The 20,565-nt window shown below is 39.8% G+C and overlaps 1 protein-coding gene across 1 annotated transcript; it reads right to left on the bottom strand.

Moving 5' to 3' along the window:
* Nucleotides 1-1,539: 1,539 nt before the first annotated feature.
* On the bottom strand, nt 1,540-18,757 carry SKP1 (S-phase kinase associated protein 1). The gene is made up of 6 exons (XM_063445272.1): nt 18,582-18,757; nt 14,061-14,157; nt 5,274-5,347; nt 3,635-3,778; nt 3,137-3,277; nt 1,540-1,844 (listed from the first exon to the last, which is right to left on the bottom strand). The coding sequence occupies exons 2-6, from the start codon at nt 14,155-14,157 to the stop codon at nt 1,809-1,811; spliced, it is 492 nt and encodes a 163-aa protein (XP_063301342.1). The 5' UTR covers nt 18,582-18,757; the 3' UTR covers nt 1,540-1,808.
* Nucleotides 18,758-20,565: the final 1,808 nt, after the last annotated feature.

Raw genomic sequence — 20,565 nt, 5'->3', positions numbered from 1 at the left:
CAGGTTCAGGCAAGTTAAACTCACCTTTGCCTGCCAGGCTAGACGCGGTCAGTGCCGCTTTAAAAGAAGCCTACAAGAATCATTATAGCCTGCTCTAGTGGTTATGTGGGAGTGCCATGTTGCAGTTACACTGTAAGATACCCAATTTTTTTTTTTTGCACAGTTTCACAAACTACTTGGTTCCAATGTCAATAATACGAGGAATGTGTTAATTGGTTGAAATAGTTAGACCTCTTCATATAAGACAGGGTCAGGGTCCTTCTGGCACAATAAACACAAGTGAGCTGAAATGTCACTTAGGACCTGTGACTGGCATTTCATTCCACTGCATCTGGAAACTTCTGCTGTGGTCACTTCACAGAACTAGAAACATATGTAGTTTACACAGATGTTTTTCCCCGCATTGTGTGCATATGTTACTTCACCATGAGGGGCCCAGAGACAGTGTTGCATCCTTTTTACGAGAGCTGATATTTTGGAACAAAAGACATAAGGGGAGTGCGGCTACAAATGAACAGTTGTCGATATGATAGTTTGAGGCTAGACTTTCATAAGGCAAGGGGACAGCCAAACAAAGTAGATAAAATGTAATTGGTGTTTATTGGGATTTTTGTCTAAGTTGTTGCTGTATGTGGATTTCTGCATGAATGGGCATATACAGAGTGGCCCTGTGTGCTAGATGGGTAGGAACTTATAGGCCACCTTGTAGAAATATGCATGTGTGTTTCAGATACACTTGTTTGCTTCCCTCTACACAAAGTGATCTTAGCGGGAGAACCATAGAGTCAAACAACTACAACTAAAATTCTTTAAAGTCAGTTTATTAGGAAAAATCATAATCTGCTCATCCAGACAATTTAAAGTTTGTAATGAACATGGAACACACAAACACCACAAATTAAGCATATATCTAAAGCTTGAATAAAGAGGAACACACAAACCCATTCCTAGACATTGTGATACTACAAGGATTTATTCTGCATGTCAGTGTATTAAGTGGGTTCAGCAACACCCCAAAGCCTTCTATCAGGTTTGTGTACAAAAGTCAGACTAAATAGTTAGGCTTAAGGTTCATGTTGGACTTTAAATGTTATCCCATCAATATTTAGAAGGGTGGTTCAGTGGTTCATGTTCCAAATACCTTTAAACCCATCAAAGAGAGAAAGGAAGGGGAGTTGAATTAAAGTGCACAGCCTTCCACACCATGTACAAGAGGCTGAACAAGTAGATTGCAGCTAACATGCAATAATAGCAAAGTGACCTGGCTAACAAAGCATTGTCTTGGAAGAGCAATGTACAGAGTCTTCCTTTAAAGGCCTTTTCTATCAGTTTTTCCTTTATGCTTTTCAAGCCTCTATACAGAAGAGATCATGCAGACTAAGCCTTAACATATAAAAAAGTCAGAAGTAGCAACCAAAAAAACAAAAACAAAAAAAAAACAAAAAAAAACACTTTTTTATTTTTTAATAAACTTTGTTGCAACACAGAAAAGGGTGATGTATCGGCATCAACACAGAAAAATCATGTCTGACAACAGGAGAAAACAAACTTGGATGCTTTAATCGGTAAAGCACACAGATCACACATTTATTATAGTAAACGTAAATCACACAAGATTACAATGGTAAAAACAGTTTCAGTATCTGAATAATTAAAGAAAAAAAAAAAAAAAGAAGAATTGGACAATACATGCGGCAAAATTGCCTGCTGCTTAAATGATAAGCTGATGAATTGTCTATTATAAACAGAGCAGTGCAACTAGTTATTTGGAACATTTCTTACAGTGTTACAGTGGCAGGCAAACCAATTCACTTTTCTTCGCACCATTGATTCTCTTTGCGTACCTAAAAATGAAACGGGTGCAACAATAGGCTTTAATTATTCGTTAACCATTTTAAAAACACAATATTTCATCTGATTTGCCATAAAGGAGAACAAAAAAATAAAATCATCATCATACATAGACATAAATATATATATATATATATACACACACATACACATATATACATACACACACTTTTTTTTTTTTTTTACATGGTGATGGCTGATTGGTTTTTTTCGTACCTATGAAAATATCCTGAACTACATAACCTGCGAATAAACTATAAAGTAAGGCAAAGTTTATAGATTATGCAGAACAAGAAAAAACAAAGAATTTTTTGAAGACTGACAAAATTTACTTAAAGGACCACTATAGGCACCTAGACCACTTCAGCTCAATGAAGTGGTCTGGGTGCCAGGTCCATCTAGGGTTAAATCCTGCAGCTGAAAAGTTTTTTTTTTGTTTTTTTTAAATATATAGTTTTTTCTCACAGCGGTCAGTCTTGGCATTGATGGACAAGGTAGAGCACAAAAGACCTCACACACAGGAGGTCCAGCTACACTCCAAAGTGTGCCAGGTCACAGACAAGATTTGTCCTGCTTGGGGATGCGCCCAAGCAGGGCAAATCAAAGATGACTTCGGGAGAAGTGCAGGACGGCCAGGAGGTCGGTGTTACAGGAAGAGCAACACCCATGTAGCGATGCAGGAACAGAGTAAATCTTTATATGTTACTTTGAAAACACCATGTACCTTTGTGTATGAAAATGTTTATGGGAGTAATTTCAGGCAAGTTAATTTTTTCACAACAGGTTTACCTTAACTAAAGATAACTACTAACATGCTGGGCCAAATGTAAAATATATATATATATATATATATATATATATATATATATATAAATAACACTAGTGTTTACAATACATACTTGACACAAAATCATTATTTCTAAATAGATTTTGGCATTTAAACCAGTTGCCACCTTTTGTGGTCTTTGCATATTTAGCAAAAACCACTGGTAGTTGAGTCGCTGTGGCATAGGTGAGTTACTGTCCCTCACAAATACCCCCATCTTCAACTCCTGGTGCTTCATTCGCCAAGAGTACATGTCAATGCTGTACAACACTGAGGTCTATGGATGAAAGCCTCCATAGAAATTGTTTTGTGATGAATTAGACAATGCCTTATTCCTACAGCTGTGAGAACTGACAAAAGTTGGCACCACCTTTTATCAACTTGAGGGAGTGGGGGGGAAAGGAGGAATTTACAGACCCACAACGAAATTACCATTATAAGCCAAGCTTCATTGCCTACCTGTGCCTCTTCCTCTTCAGTGAAATCATTTTTTATATTGAAGGTCTTTCGAATTTCTTCTGGTGTTTTGCCTTTGATCATGTTTGCAACAGTTTTGCAGGTGACATCGAGCAAACCTTTGATATCCAGGTAGTTGGCAGCCTGAAAAGAAAAACACACAAACGTTTGTTTGGTGGGGAAGGGGCCTTGTACCTGAATAAGCTTATACAGTTTATTACAAATTTACTTTGGCAGATCATTTACTTAGCTCCCAATGTGAATGCAAACTGGATATCTTAAATTTACTCCATTATCTACTCAACCCCACTCAATCAGCATCTAGTTTAATACTCTAGAATAGATCCTGTATATTATAGCAGTCTGGAATCGTCACATAAGCAACTATAGATCCTGGGGTTCCATTTAGATGTGCATATTTACTACATCTACATATGGAAATAAAACAATTAAACTACCCAAGCACAGCACATTCTAACTCATGAAAACAAGATCACTCACAAGAATCAGTTCAAAGAGTGTTCCTTGGTCTACTTTGAGAAACTCTTGGTCCCATACAGGGATATCATCTGTCCTCTTCTCTTTGTTCTCATCATCCTCTGGTGGAGGTGGATCATCTTTGTGATGTGTGCACCACTGGATCACCTTTATAAATTAAACAATTAAAAATAAAAAACCATCACTGAAGTTAGGAACAGATTACACAACATATTTAAAAGAATCATTGACAAAAAAAAAAAAAAAAGTGTTGGAGGATATGTAAAAAACACACAAAAAATAAAAAATTATTAAAAAAAAATTCCCTGCCATGACAACTGCAACAAACAGGTTGGTCATAATGATATAAATTCACTTGCAGCAAGTAGGAAATCTGATGGATCTTCCAACACTATATAGCCAGTTATAAATTACATTTGTAAGTTCATTCTGTGAATGTCCCTTCCATAATGCAGAGTTAACAGAATGAAGTATACATCACCAGTCCTTTTGTTTTGGGTTTGTATACATTTCATTTTTTTGTACAGGAGTGCTATGCTCAACATTTCTAACAAATAAAATAATACACCTACAAAATCTAATCAATGAAAAATAAAAAAGGTGCAATGTCAATCTTAACCCCTTAAGGACACATGACACATTTCATGATTTCCTTTTATTCCAGAAGTTTGGTCCCTAAGGGGTTAAAGGCTAAGAGATTAGACAGTTTAAATTTAGTTTTATCTGCCCTTACATCTGATTTATTTGATCCTTTGAAGGAAATCTTTCTTCACCGCTAAAGACAGTTTTAAGTAGCAATAATTTCTGCTAAATGCATTGGAGAAGTTCATTGTTTGGGAGCAAACTATCCATTTCTTGTTTTACTTTTAAACAAAGTTGTCTTAAGATTTCTCCATTCATTTTGAACTAAAGTGACCAAAACTTCTAATTTGCAACAGGAAATTATTTTGCAAACTTTATGCCAGAACTCAAACCTTCAAACCCTCAAACAATTTCTACACAGATTGGATGTAAAACGCCAATTATGGTTTTATCTGGAAAAAACAGCCTCAGATCTACACATCTTTTTGTCCTTAAGCAGCCTCAAAAGCTACTTTGGCAAAATGGATAGAATCAAATATTTAAAGCCTATTAGCCTTTTGTGTAATCTCCTCTTATTAGACTTCACTCTACTAGATCAATCCTTAGCAAGCAACAAATTTGTAAACCAGCAACAATGTCTTCAATTTATACTTTTTAGACAGTTAGACATTTTTACCTAATAAGATGCTTTGTTTGTGCATACAGTTCTTCAGGCAGTTATTAATTAACCCACCACCCCCACAAGCAGTTTATCAAGTTCTTGCTGTAGTACTACCGCAATATGCATTGAAAAACTAAATTTTTACTCACTTTAAATTCTATTTCTATAGGACTAATGGCAGAACACGTCTCCCTTCCTAAATATAGTTTTGCAGTATGAATAACAATATTTACTGGGTAGTATAGCCGCTAATCCTATGCAAAATTGAATTTACAGGGAGTACAAAGGTTTGTCACATAGAATACTATTTCAGTTTAAGCAATTTCGCAAAAATGTTCTTACACTCTGCACCCAATTAGCATATACTCCCTAAAGCCAAGTCTTCGGAGAAGTACTTACTTTTTTAAGTATTGCTGCATTCACATTTGGAAGGGGCACAGGATCATCATCACCTTCATCATCCATGCCTAGATCTAAAGACAATGCATAATTCAAGTTAGAAGAATTAAACATAAAGCACACTAAAAGTACACATGGTTTACCAATTTGGTTATAGGGGAAATGTCACTCATCTGGAATTTCTGATAAAACACTGAAATATCACCTAAAACAAACTTTTTTCAGGAGATGTCCATTGAAGACTTTTATTAAAGATTTAGCAAATCACGTCATAAATCAATTCATAAAATCAAAGCCAAGTTAAACACTGCAAATGAGCATGAAAATCAGAAAGCTTGCATCTGCAGAGGACAGAGTTAATTATTGATAGGGAGCTAAATTTGAGACAACTGATTGGAGGATACAGAGGTGTGGATCCCCACATTTTATTTATTACCCCTCACAAATACATATTTGTTAAAAGATAACATTACATAAATAGAATATTAGAAATCATTGTGATTGTTCCCATTAAAGAATAAAATAAAATCATTCAAATTGTGAATGCCACTTTTGTGAAGTAACTAATGGTAAACATTTAAAAGCTATAAAATGTGGCTAAAATACTATTTGGCGCATTGCAGAAAAAGTTAGATTTAAAGCAATCAAGGTATACAGAGGGAAGTAAAAGTAGAATTGAATTACACGATTCTTAAATAAAACCCCAAAAATATGAAATCCAGCGCTGGAACACAAAATTACAAATGTTTTACTTTATCCTGTTATAGGTTTTTTACGCAAACATATTTTACATTGCCTTCAACTCACACGGCTGAATAGGAGTCCTATTAAAAGCTGTTACATGGAAAAGACACCTTATTGGTTCCATGGTGTGTCAGAACACCTGGCTATCACATCAGTTTTATTCTCACATGGACTGTCCAGCTACAGTCTAATGAATGCTGCCGCCTGTTGCTCCTCTCATACCTTGCCCTTGTCGTTCCTTACATTGGCTTCTATAGGGGTCAATACAAAATACTAAACTTTACTAATAAAGCTCTAAACAATACCCCTGTTATATTTCTTCACCAATTCATAGATATGTCCTTTCTCGGTCTCTCCGTTCTGCAGGTGACCTACTCCTGTCTACTGCTTGCACAATAACTGATAACTTACACGTGCAAGACTTTTCACAGGTGTCTCCTTTCCTTTGGTACAGACTGCCTATCTCCATCATCAGACTCTCCCCTAGCCTTCAATTGTTTAAGTAGTTCCTCAAAACCCATCTGTTTAGAAAGGTTTATGGCCTCCCAGAGTAACTACTACAGGTGATACTCGTAAAATTTGAATATCGTTAAAAGTTCATTTATTTCAGTAATGCAACGTAAAAGGGGAAACTAATATATGAGATAGACGCATTACATGCAAAGCAACATACACCCTGTTCCAAATTATTATGCAAATTCTATTTAAGTGTCACAAAAATTAAATATTGTTTTTCAGTTTAACTCATGGATGGCATGGTGTCTCAGGGCTCTTTTGATCACTGAAAACAATCTCGAACACCTGTGATAGTTAGATTGCCAGGTGAGCCCAATTTAAGGAAAAACTACTAAAAAGGAGGGTGTTCCACATTATTAAGCAGAGCACCATTTTCATGCAATATGGGGAAGGAAAGGGATCTCTCTGCTGCCGAAAAGAGTGAAATAGTTCAATGCCTTGGACGAGGTATGAACACATTAGCTATTTCACGAAAACGTAAGCGTGATCATCGCACTATTAAGAGATGTGTGGCTAATTCAGAGCACAGACTGGTTCATGCAGATAAAGGTACATTGAGGAAGATTTCTGCCACATAGATTATTATTATTATTATTATTGCCATTTATATAGCGCCAACAGATTCCGTAGCGCTTTACAATATTTTGAGAGGGGTGATGTAACAATAAATAAGACAATTACAAGAAAACTTACAGGAACAATAGGTTGAAGAGGACCCTGCTCAAATGAGCTTACAGTCTATAGGAGGTGGGATATAAGAAACATTAGGATAGGAAATATCAAGTAGGAGTGAAGCAGAGCTGGAGGAGAGAGCAAAGCACTATCCCATAGGAGAGAGCAAGAGACAGGTATGTAAGGTTACTCTGGGAGGCCATACGCTTTCCTGAAGAGATGGGTTTTAAGGCCCTTCTTAAAGGATTGAAGAGTAGGGGAGAGTCTGATGGCAGTAGGCAAGTTATTCCAAAGGAGAGGAGCCGCCCGTGAGAGGTCCTGCAAGCGCGAGTTGGCCGTACGGGTGCGAGCAGCGGTCAGGAGGTGGTCGCGGGCAGAGCGGAGGGTACGAGGAGGGGCATACCTCTGGATCAGTGAAGAGATATAAGAGGGGCTGGAATTGTTCAGTGCTTTGAATGTATGGGTTAGCACTTTGAATTGACTCCTATAGGATACAGGGAGCCAATGTAAGGACTGGCAGAGGGGCGAGGTGTGAGAGGACCGACTGGATAGGAAAATCAGTCTAGCTGCAGCATTCATTACAGACTGTAGCGGGGCAGTACGGCTTTTGGGGAGACCAATCAGGAGAGGGTTACAGTAATCCATGCGGGAAATTACTAGAGCATGGACAAGCTCCTTGGTAGCATCATGCGTAAGAAAGGGGCGGATGCGGGCTATGTTTTTGAGTTGGAACCTACAGGACTTGGCAACAAACTGGATGTGAGACTCAAAGGTGAGACCAGAGTCAAGTATGACGCCAAGACAGCGCGCTTGTAGGGATGGACTTATGTGGATATCACTGACTTGAAGGGAGAGTGAGAGAGGAGGATCAGTATTAGGAGGAGGAAGGAGGAGGAAAGACAAGGAGTTCAGTTTTAGAGGTTAAGTTTGAGAAAGCGTGACGACATCCAGTCAGAGATGGAAGAGAGGCAAGCAGTGACGTTGCAGGACGGCCGGGGAGAGGTCCGGTGAGGAGAGGTATATCTGAGTGTCATCAGCGTACAGGTGGTAATAAGTTTTCCAAGAGAGGCAGTATAAAGAGAAAATAGAAGGGGACCAAGGACAGAGCCTTGGGGAACTCCAACTGAGACAGGGCGAGGGGAGGAGGTATCCTTGGAAAAGGAGACACTAAATGAGCGTTGGGAGAGATAGGAGGAAAACCAAGAGAGGACGGAGTCACAGAGACCGAGTGATTGAAGAGTTTGAAGGGAGGAGAGCATGATCAACTGTGTCAAAGGCAGCAGAGAGGTCAAGGAGAATTAATATGAAGTAGTGACCTTTGGATTTAGCGGAGATTAGGTCATTAGTCACTTTGATAAGAGCGGTCTCAGTAGAGTGGAGAGGGCGGAAGCCAGACTGAAGAGGGTCAAGGAGAGAGTTGGAATTAAGGAAGTGAGACACACGGGTAAAGACAAGTCTTTCCAAAAGCTTTGATGAGTAAGGGAGCAGGGATATGGGACGATAGTTAGAGGGGGAGGACGGGTCAAGAGAGGTTTTTTTCAGGATAGGTATTACAGTGGCATGTTTAAGGTCAGCAGGAACAGTGCCAGAAGAGAGAGCGCAGTTAAAAAATGTGTATTAGGATAGGCACAAGACAAGGGGAGAGAGATCTGATGAGGTGAGATGGGACAGGATCAAGTGGGCAGGTGGTGGGGCGAGAGGAACGGAGAAGTGCAGCCACCTCTTGTTCAGTAGCTGGGGAGAAAGTCTGAAGGGTAGGGAAAGCATGATTTATGTGTGTTTGAGAAAGAGAACGGCAAGGAGGGGAGAATTGTTTCCGTAGCTGTTCAATCTTGTCAGTAAAGTAATATGCAAAGCTATCAGCTGTAAGGTTAGTTTGGGGGGTGGCCACAGCAGGGCGGAGAAGGGAATTAAAAGTGTCAAAGAAACGTCTGGGATTGCGGGAGCATGAACTAATGAGAGAGGAAAAGTAGGACTGTTTGGCGAGGGCAAGGGCTGTGCTGTATGAAAGCAACATGAATCTATAATGAAGATAGTCTGCCTGGGTGCAGGACTTCCTCCAGGAGCGTTCAGCACAGCGGGAGCAACTCTGCAGATAGCGTGTTGATTTATTATGCCAAGGTTGGGGTCGTGTTCTCCTCTAGGTGCATGTTTGGAGTGGGGCTGAAGTGTTCAAGGCAGATGTGAGGGTAGTGTTATATGTGGAGATGGCCAGTGAGGGACAGGAGAGGGAAGGGATGGATAGCAGTTGTGAATCAATGTCAGCCGACAGCTGCTGGAGGTCAATAGAGTTAAGGTTCCTCCTGAGCTGAGGGGGGGGTTAGGCTGGGGTTGTTGGGTGAGGGGGTAATTGAGAGCAAACGATAAGAGGTGGTGATCAGAGAGAGGAAATGGAGTATTGCAGATATTAGATAATGTACATGAATAGGAGAAAATAAGGTCGAGGGTATTGCCAGCTACATGCATCGGATCAAGAGAGCAGCTGCTAAAATACCTTTACATAGCAGCAAACAGATATTTGAAGCTGCTGGTGCCTCTGGAGTCCCACAGACATCAAGGTGTAGAGTCCTCCAGAGACTTGCAACTGTGCATAAACCTTCTATTCGGCCACCACTAACCAGTGCTCACAAGCAGAAACTGCTGCATTGGGCATAAAAATACATGAAGACCAATTGTCACACAGTCCTGTTCACTGATGAGTGCCGTGCAACCCTGGATGGTCCAGATGGATGGAGTAGTGGATGGTTGGTGGACGGCCACCCTGTTCCAACAAGGCTGCGACGTCAGCAAGGCAGTGGTGGAGACATGTTTTGGGCCCGAATCATGGGAAGAGAGCTGGTCGGCCCCTTTAGTGGTGTAAAGATGACCTCTGCAAAGTATGTGGAGTTTCTGACTGACCACTTTCTTCCCTGGTACAGAAGGAAGAACTTTGCTTTCCGTAATAAAATCATCTTCATGCATGACAATGCACCATCTCATGCTGCAAAGAATACCTCTGCATCAATGGCTGCTATGGGGGTAAAAGGAGAGAAAGTCATGGTGTGGCCTCCATCCTCCCCTGACCTCAACCCAATTGAGAACCTTTGGAGCATCCTCAAGCAAAAGATCTATGAGGGTGGGAGGCAATTTACATCCAAACAGCAGCTCTGGGAGGCTATTCCGACATCTTGCAAACAAATTCAAGCAGATACTGTCCAAAAACTCACAAGTTCAATGGATGCAAGACTTGTGAAACTTCTATCAAATAAGGGGTCCTATGTTAAAATGTAACATGACCTGTTAAAATGTTTAAAAAGTTAAAATGTTGTTATAAGTTTGATTGAAATAGCTTTTGATTTCAGTAAATATGCTGCAAACACAACAAATGACAATTTTCAGTTCTTTACAACCTATAAAGTGTTTTGAAACTTACTGTGCGTAATATTTTGGAACAGTGCATTGTAAGTTTATGTTTAAAGAAAATACGGTTATCATTAGGAGGTTTGTTGAATAAAATTTGAATTGTATTCTTAATAGTTGATAACATGAGAATTATTAGTAACGTATTTAATTTTAAACATACTGTACCCTAAACACCTTAAGTGGTTCGTTCTAATCTGTACAATCTATTGATTCCTCCTGTGCCTATGAATGATTCATGTTTCACTTGATACTATTATAAGTACACAAAATGCTCCCAAAGTGGTCTATTCTTATGTATATTTTTAATATTTTTAAGATTTATAATTGTATATAACCGATGCCTTTAAGATTTGCAGAACGTATAGAAAGCCATTCATAATGAGAGTTTATATCCTTTATTTAAAGTTAAATAAGTAATCATATATATATATACCGTGTGAGACAAACATTGATAAAACTTAATTATAATATGCATTCTTGATAAAGAGAACGAATTATGGAATATGAAAAAGATTACTGTGTGTCATACCGATATAAGTTATACAAAAAAAAAAGAACATGATATTGAACATTCTCGGAATGTATTCTCATCCTCTCTCCCTCTATAACCATGCCGATCTGGAAACACCTACGAATGAACCGCAAGGTGGAACGCATGAAAAAAACGGAAACACGTCATACCGGAAGTGACGAACACGGAAGCAAAAATGCAAAAGAGGCTTGACGCGCAGGGCATCGCCGTTGCCATGACGATAGCCCGCGAAATTAAAGAGCCCATAGAGCAATTATTTGAACAAAGAGAAAGGTATATAAAGCAGGAACCAGTCCAAGGATCTTCATAAAGACTTTTTGATCCAGCTGAGGAAGCCTATTTGGCGAAACGCGTCCTGGAGTATGAAAAAGACTAATTATTGGACTCTTAATTTTTTGCCTATATAGTGAATATTTGTATAGATACTGTTTTAAAGCAATAGTTTAATAAATATTTTTTTACTAAGATACTATTTGGCAAAATTTTTCCTGCTACAAGAAAGAAGGATTGTGGTCCTTAACCACATATGCTGTTCCATTGAGCCTATTCTGAAGGCTCTGGGTTGTGAGTACCTCATCTAATATTTTATCTATTTTAATAATTTATTAAAGGTACTGCACTATATATGCTCTGTATCCTAGATTGAAAATAAGAAGGATAAAGGTTCCCAAGAAGGGAGAGGGTCGCCTTTACGGACCCCGCATGCGCAAGAACTGAGCTAAAATCTTTTGGCTCTTCAGAGTGTGAGTGGGAATATTCTCATATACATATTGCATTGTGTATTTTACAGTTTTACGCTATGATATGTTTTTTTGTGTTTATACTTTTAAGGAAATTATATCAAGGTTAAGGTTTCAAGGAAACGATTTTATTCAGGTACATTCACACTTCTTCAAGATTATCTCCTGTTTCCACATCTTGAGTTAAATATAGCGCTTCACCATCACCCTGTATTTCAACATGAGAATTATGCTGACTGTTATTTACATCAAGTATTTGGGTAAATGAGAAAAATATAATTTGCATAATAATTTGGAACAGGGTGTTCAAGCCGTGATTTATCATAAGTGCGATGATTATGGCTTACAGCTCATGAAAATCCCAAATCCACAATCTCAGTAAGTTAGAATATTACATGTAATCAATAAAACAAGGAGTGTACATAGAACAATATCAGACCTCTGAAAAGTATACGCATGCATATGGACTCAGTACTTGGTTTGGGCCCCTTTTGCAGCAATTACTGAATCAATGCGGCATGGCATGGAAGCCATCAACCTGTGGCACTGCCGTCGGTGTTATGGAAGACCAGGATGCTAGAATAGCAGTCTTCAGCTCTTCTGCATTGTTCGGTCTCATGTCTCATCTTTCTCTTGGCAAAGCCCCATAGATTCTCTATGGAGTTCAGGTCAGGCGAGTTTGCTGGCCAATCAAGCACAGTAAACTCACGGTCATTGAACCAGACTTTGGTGCTTTTGGCAGTGTGGGCAGGTGCCAAGTCCTGCTGGAAAATGAAGTCAGCATCCCCATAAAGCTCGTCTGCGGAAGGAAGCGCTCCAAAATCTCCAGGTAGACGGCTGTGTTGACCTTGGACTTAATGAAGCACAGTGGACCAGCACCAGCAGATGACATCAACACAGACTGTGGAAACTTCACACTGGACTTCAAGCATCTTGCAGTGTGTGCCTCTCCATTCTTCCTCCAGACTCTGGGTCCTTGGTTTCCAAATGAGATGCAAAAGTTGCTCTCATCAGAAAAGAGGACTTTGGACCACTGAGCAACAGACCAGGTCTGTTTTTCTTTAGCCCAGGTAAGACACTTCTGACGTTGTTTGTTGTTCAGGAGCGGCTTGACAAGAGGAATACGACATCTGAAGCCCATGTCCAGGATTCGTCTGTGTGTGGTGGCTCTTGATGCACTGACTCCAGCCTCAGTCCACTCCTTGTGAAAGTCCCCAATACTATTGAATGGCCTTTTCCTGACAATCCTCTCCAGGCTGCAGTCATCCCTGCTGCTTGTGCAACTTTTTCTTCCACATAACTTTCTATTACTGTGCTTTGATGCAGCACTTTAGGAACATCCAGCTTCCTTCGCAATTACCTTTGGAGGCTGTCAGGTCAGCAGTCTTCCCCATGATTGTGATTCCTACTAAAACAGACTGAGAGCCCATTTAAAGGCTCAGAAACCCTTTGCAGGTGTTATGACTTACTTAGCTGGTTAGAGTGGGACACTGAGCCTAGAATATTGCACCTTTTCACAATATTCTAGTTTACTGAGATTGTGGATTTAGGGTTTTCATGAGCTGTAAGCCATAATCCTCGCACTTATGACAAATCACGGCTTGAACTATCTTGCTTTGCATGTAATGCGTCCATCTTGTATATTAGTTTCCCCTTTTACGTTGCATTACTGAAATAAAAACTTTTGCACGATATTCTAATTTTTCGAGTATCAACTGTATTTCACATATCAGTCTCTTGCACTTTCCTACAGAGACAAAATCCACTCTCACCTCCAGTAACTTTCCCACCTTGTTTGGTTGCTGTTCCCCTTGCTGCCCTATTGTTTTTTTTTTTTTTTTTTAAACACCACCTCCTCTAGACTGTAAGCTCACCTGAGCAGGGTCCTCATCAACCTATTGTTCCTGTAACATTTTGTAATGGTCTAGTTTGTTAAATTTCCCCCTTTTATAATATTGTAAAGCACTGCGAAATAAGTTGGCACTATACAGATGCCAATAATAAGTCAGTTCTGTCACCTGTACAATACCCTGAACAGGCCTGATACTAATGGGTCACAATTGTATTGCTACTGGGCTCATGAAGTGGTCCTGAAAACAAAAGACTAAAAAGTGAAAGGTATTTTCCCCCTCTGCTTCTACATACAATAAAAATACTATTTAATAGGTCTTCGATTATCACCTTCTAACATAGTTTTGATTGTTACAGACTGCTTTGCAATTTCAACATCAACTTCAAAGATTTCGCCATCAGAGCTCTGCAATTTTATTGAAGGCATCTGTAAAATAAAATAAAATGCATCAGAAGAATATTGGATTATGTATTGACATTAAAGCAATCATTACAGGAAATGATGAACCAAACAGCCAAGAATTAGTGCAGGGATCACTTATGTTGGTACTAGGAATACTGCATCTTGAATCCTAGCCAAGTACGACAAGACTATAGCTTTCTGCAAGCTACACTCCCAACTGCTGGTCAACAGTACTGCAGTTTATATTTGAAGGTGTGTTCTTACAGCACATTCTGCGTTCATATTGTTAAAATTCTAGCAACTAGAATACGGCTGGCTATATGTCAATTAACTAAGAGTACATATTAAGTTGATTAATTAAATTTAAGATTATAACAAGTATTTTATTTTCCATTATTACTTTTGACAAGGAATGGCTATGCATTTCCAATACAGGACCGCACTCATTAGCTTAGAGAGCTCAACTACTGCATCGCACTGTTTACCTGCCAGAGAATGCAGGAATAAGGGAATGTGGTTGCATGATGCGATCCAGTAAACTATTACTGCCATTTATATAGCACCAGCATATTCCACAGCAGATTATAGTATCTCACAACAAGTAATTGATATACAGAGATAATAGATGAAGAAGGTCTTGCTCAAACAAGCTCACAACAGTTCTAAAAATGGTTTGACAAACTACACTTGGATGGCACCAAGGCACTCCAGGTACAATAACCAGTAAAGCACTACCACCCTAAGTCGCCCCACTGTTATAAAGAGTCAACAATATTTTAGAACAAGCAGGGAGTGGTGCCCGACAGACTTAAGATAAAAAGCCAAACCGTTGAAAAACTGTGACTCTTACAATTTTGTACCATAACCACTACAGTGTGTTAGAGTGGTTATGGTGCTTGCAGTGTTCATTTAAGTTCATTGCTATGGTGGAAACCAAGACAGTTCACTAAACAGTTTGTTATTAGCAAAATAACCACTACAGCTTAGTAGTCCCTTAAAATTACAGACGTAGGAAAATATAAATTATCAGTCTATGATTATTTATCTTTTGTGATTAACTGAAGAAAGTGTTTGTGTCAATAAAATCAAGACAGAGTAAAATTAATTTTCTAAACATATTGCAGAATACAATGTATTATGTACAGCTAATTATAAAATATGTTAAATGCAGAGTAATGAAAAGTATAAAAGAAAACAAATTTATTTGGGTAAGTATTACAAATTGGATTTACAGGACAGAGAAAGGCAACCTTTCAATAAAGTTGTATAGATTAGCATATAAATTATATCGTTAAGATTCGACCATTGTATCCACTACAACTTTGGAAACAAAAAAAAAATCACAGCATAAAACTTCACAAAATAAATATTGGCTATTTTGCCCAACACATTTGTAATCACTTTGACAGTGTTACCCAGCAACAAAGCTTGTGTATGACAGAGGCAGTGCGGTATGTAAAAGCACAACTCAGAGACAACACCCTCTGATGCAAGACGTAACAAATGTAAAAAGTGGTACTGTGTACCTTAGCCATTAGACTACATAGTTAATATTATTGTACATTGAATATGATATTTGCAATTCACACACTGAAATAGCTGAAAAAGAATAGAAATCGCAAAATTGATGAACATGTCATGGATTTGAAATGTGCCATTGTATGCCTATAAATAAGGGTAGTAAGCAGTCTCATAAATTAAACTCACAATGTTAAGAAAGGGTAAAGTTCAGAGGCTAGCCTTTGTTCTACAAAAAAAAAAAAAAATTATATATATATATATATATATATATATATATATATATATATATATATATATATATATATATATATATATATATATAAAAAATACTATGTGCCAAGCCAATTTTTCTAAAACACAAGCCCCCCCAAAAAAATGTTCCATAAAAGACTAAAAATATTTCAGTTTGTACTATCAATGACTGCCCGCTTTACTGTACTACATCACTGCTTTCAAGTGTCATGTTCTCACAAAGATGTTGAGGAGTGACACGTGGCATCACTAATGCCACAAGCATTTTGCACTACCAGTAAGCAAGATGCCATTTAAAAGGAACCCTACAAACATTAAAGAACTCTTTAGAGGTTAGTGTCCCAGGAGTCCCCTGCTTCCCATGATAATCTGTCAAACAGTTCAGTTTGACACAGACCTGGTTTGACAGGATCTGAAGGGCCTTCCAGTCTGCACAGATACGTTACATCGTAACTTCATATATCAGCATTAGCATACAAACAAAATTGGACATTATTCATTGGCCGACAAAAAGTGGACAGAGTAGAATTTAAGGTTTATATTATTCCAATAGAAAAAAGAAAAAATCTAACCTCTGCTTCATTTATCACATCTATGGCTAGCCCTACATTGGTGGTTCTTAATCCCTGTGTTGAGACTCAGAAAATCAGTTACCATGCAATTTCAGCAGACCACCTTTAGTTGAAAAATATGCATCATAACCCAGGCAACTGCATAAACAAATTATTTACTATAGAAGCCCTGTTTTCCTAATGAGATAGAGACAACCTGGACACCAGTCAGAGAGTAATGATGGTGTACAGATGTCTTTAGTAGAATAAACTGCCAATCCTGAGGCTAAGATGGTCAATGGGCACCATATTCTATAACATATGGAGTGTTAGTGTCATCAAGGTATCTATGGGCTGTACATCTATTTATTATAATGTTAGTGTCACGCAGTGTGTGTGTGTCTATTACGCGAGTGTCACGCAGTGTGTGTGTGTCTATTACGCGAGTGTCACGCAGTGTGTGTGTGTCTATTACGCGAGTGTCACGCAGTGTGTGTGTGTCTATTACGCGAGTGTCACGCAGTGTGTGTGTGTCTATTACGCGAGTGTCACGCAGTGTGTGTGTGTCTATTACGCGAGTGTCACGCAGTGTGTGTGTGTCTATTACGCGAGTGTCACGCAGTGTGTGTGTGTCTATTACGCGAGTGTCACGCAGTGTGTGTGTGTCTATTACGCGAGTGTCACGCAGTGTGTGTGTGTCTATTACGCGAGTGTCACGCAGTGTGTGTGTGTCTATTACGCGAGTGTCACGCAGTGTGTGTGTGTCTATTACGCGAGTGTCACGCAGTGTGTGTGTGTCTATTACGCGAGTGTCACGCAGTGTGTGTGTGTCTATTACGCGAGTGTCACGCAGTGTGTGTGTGTCTATTACGCGAGTGTCACGCAGTGTGTGTGTGTCTATTACGCGAGTGTCACGCAGTGTGTGTGTGTCTATTACGCGAGTGTCACGCAGTGTGTGTGTCTATTACGCGAGTGTCACGCAGTGTGTGTGTCTATTATGCGAGTGTCACGCAGTGTGTGTGTCTATTATGCGAGTGTCACGCAGTGTGTGTGTCTATTATGCGAGTGTCACGCAGTGTGTGTGTCTATTATGCGAGTGTCACGCAGTGTGTGTGTCTATTATGCGAGTGTCACGCAGTGTGTGTGTCTATTATGCGAGTGTCACGCAGTGTGTGTGTCTATTATGCGATTGTCACGCAGTGTGTGTGTCTATTATGCGATTGTCACGCAGTGTGTGTGTCTATTATGCGATTGTCACGCAGTGTGTGTGTCTATTATGCGATTGTCACGCAGTGTGTGTGTCTATTATGCGATTGTCACGCAGTGTGTGTGTCTATTATGCGATTGTCACGCAGTGTGTGTGTCTATTATGCGATTGTCACGCAGTGTGTGTGTCTATTATGCGATTGTCACGCAGTGTGTGTATTGTAATGTGAGTGTCATGCAGTGTGTGTATTATAATGTGAGTGTCATGCAGTGTGTGTATTATAATGTGAGTGTCATGCAGTGTGTGTATTATAATGTGAGTGTCATGCAGTGTGTGTATTATAATGTGAGTGTCATGCAGTGTGTGTATTATAATGTGAGTGTCATGCAGTGTGTGTATTATAATGGGAGTGTCATGCAGTGTTTGTATTATAATGGAAGTGTCATGCAGTGTTTTTTTATATTGTTAGTGTCATTAAGTGTGCGTTTATTATGTTAGTGTCATGCAGTGTGTGTCTATTTTTCTTATAATGTTAGTGTCATTCAGGTTTTTTTTTGTATATGGTTAGCGTCATCAAGTGTGTGTCTAGTATGTCAGTGTCAATAAGTGTATTATAATTGCATACCAGGCAGTACAGTAATCACTACCTTACACCTGGTGACCTGTGAATGCCACCCTGCGCCCCCAGGCAGGGCCTCTATCGAATGACCTGAACTAGTTACACACGGTGTATTTCTGCGACACACTATATGAAGGATCTATAAAGCTTGGACTCGGCGGCCTGGGCCCTATGGCCTCACTCGCCGTGTAATCCTTGGCCTAGCACCGAGCACGCGGTCATGTGGGTATTGGCTCGGGATGGGCGAGGGGATACACTATATCTACCATGAAGCGCTCCGTGCAGACATCGGACTCACCGTGCCGAACAGCTAACGCAAACACCTCACACACTGAAAGCTCGAGCTCCGCGAGATCAACCGGCCGACTGGCTCCTCCCACCACGGCGCAGCGTCACCTCCAGCGGCGAAATGGAGTTTATCGCAGAGTGTAAACGTCACGACGCACTGCCCAATCTGGATGTGGACGACGGTTGACAGCATCGGTTGTCGCCGAGGTGCTAATCCTATTAGATGGCGGAATGTATTTACGTCACGCTTACAGCAACCAATGAGGGTCGAGAGAGCTAGAAGGACGCGCCGTGCTTAGTAATGGTTCTCGCCTAGCAACAAGGGGTGGGAATGAGAACATGGCCTGGGCTGATAACTGAATGTGCCTTGTCATTATGACATCTAAAGGCACGCGCAGTGTTCAAACAGCAAACAAATTTATTGGATCTTTTTCTGCTACTACATTATTTTGGATTTGCTGGTCTTATTTTAGTTACACTCGGTGTTCATTTAGAATAATGTGCAGCCCCCTTGGTTTTCTTTAATAGCACAGTAAGGATTGAGGCAATTTGACATAAAGCCCACCAGGTGGAGATAAAGGATAGATAGAGAAACAATAGCTGATAGCTGCATGAGTCAAATAAGTTAGAAACACGTGCATTAAATGCTGTACTATAATGTGATAATTGTTTGTCTTGATAGGGAAAATGGTAAGACTATAAATCAGGGGTCATCAAACTCCGGCCCCCCAGATGTTGCTGAACTACAACTCCCATGATTCTTTGGCTATCTATGTAATTCAAAGAATCATGGGAGTTGTAGTTCAGCAACATCTGGGGGGGCTGAGTTTGAGGACCCCTGCTATAAAGGAATGACTCGCTTTGCGAAGACCAGATAAAAATACAGCGGTCCTCTATGTATTACACTACACCATAATATATATCTGGTATTACTACCACAAATGAAGCCTCTATCCTCAGAAGCAGCAGAACAAATTAGTCTTATTCCTCCAGCCGGGGTCGCACTGGCAAAAAAAAAATCGTCCCGACTGCTTAAAAGGAGGCGGGGCCAGACAGTAGTGTTTTGTCATTACCAATGACAAGCACGCCCCTCTCAAAGTGAGCATGTTGGTTCAATGCTCTTCCAGGGTAGCCCATTCTAGCATTGAAAAAAGGCCCTACATTTGTTCTGCGCAGTGCAAGCAAATTTATTAACATGCTTGTGCTGTTTTTAACTTGTCTCTGGTGTCTCCATAAGTAGGATACCAGTAGACAAAAGGGACAGAAAATAGTATTGTGCATGTGTTTGGAGCCTGCTTGTGGGATTGTGAGTGTGTAGAGTGAGCTGATTGTGGTTGGGTATTGTGTAAATAGGTCGGTTTTCAGTTGTGTTGTGTTTGTGGTGTAATGTGTGGCTAGAGGCTGTAGAGAGTAAGAGAGCTTGTGTATATGGGGCATAGTGTGTGTATGGAATATAGCAAGCGTGTGCATATGGGCTTTAGTGTGTGTGTACGTGATGTAGTGTGTGTAGGGGTTGAAGAGATTGCCTGTTTAGGGAATCTAGTATGAGTTCGCTTACAAGGAATCTAGTGTGTGCATATGTATAACATATTACCGGGTCTTAGAATGGCCCAGATTTAACGTAATGAATAGTCAAGGAGAAAGCCAAGGCCAAACGTAGGGAAAACAGCATAAATGGTAAGTAATAAAAAATAAAAGGTCAGTAATAAAAACTCAAACAATATAAAGTCCACTCTTGGGTATACAAGAACCATAACAGGGAAACTTGCTACTGAAAAGTCTTGACTTATAAAGCCAGGAAACCAATACCATTGGTCGGCATCACTGTAAAGAGCCTAAAGACCTGAGTTTGGCTAAATGCCAAACTCGGGAGACTCTGTTCATGCGAACCGATAGGTTCGGCACTTCGAATTGCACAGTTATGACGTGCACACAGAGCATTCAGCGTCTGACCCACCGCTGGACCAGGGAGCTCTGGAACGGGTAAGCATGAC

The sequence above is a fragment of the Pelobates fuscus genome, chromosome 3, assembly GCF_036172605.1.
Source record: "Pelobates fuscus isolate aPelFus1 chromosome 3, aPelFus1.pri, whole genome shotgun sequence".
Lineage (NCBI taxonomy): Eukaryota > Metazoa > Chordata > Amphibia > Anura > Pelobatidae > Pelobates > Pelobates fuscus.
The sequence above is the reverse complement of the archived record's forward strand: the minus strand, read 5'-3'. Positions and strand labels throughout refer to the sequence as shown.

Bases quoted from the DNA above. Each gene is read 5' to 3' on its own strand.
- SKP1 (XM_063445272.1), bottom strand. From the start codon at position 14,157: ATGCCTTCAATAAAATTGCAGAGCTCTGATGGCGAAATCTTTGAAGTT. The intron at 3,278-3,634 runs GTGAGTGATCTT...TTTTCTTTTCAG, and splicing joins CACTCTTTGAACTGATTCTT to GCTGCCAACTACCTGGATAT. The intron at 1,845-3,136 runs GTAGGCAATGAA...TTTCATTTTTAG, and splicing joins CTGAAGAGGAAGAGGCACAG to GTACGCAAAGAGAATCAATG.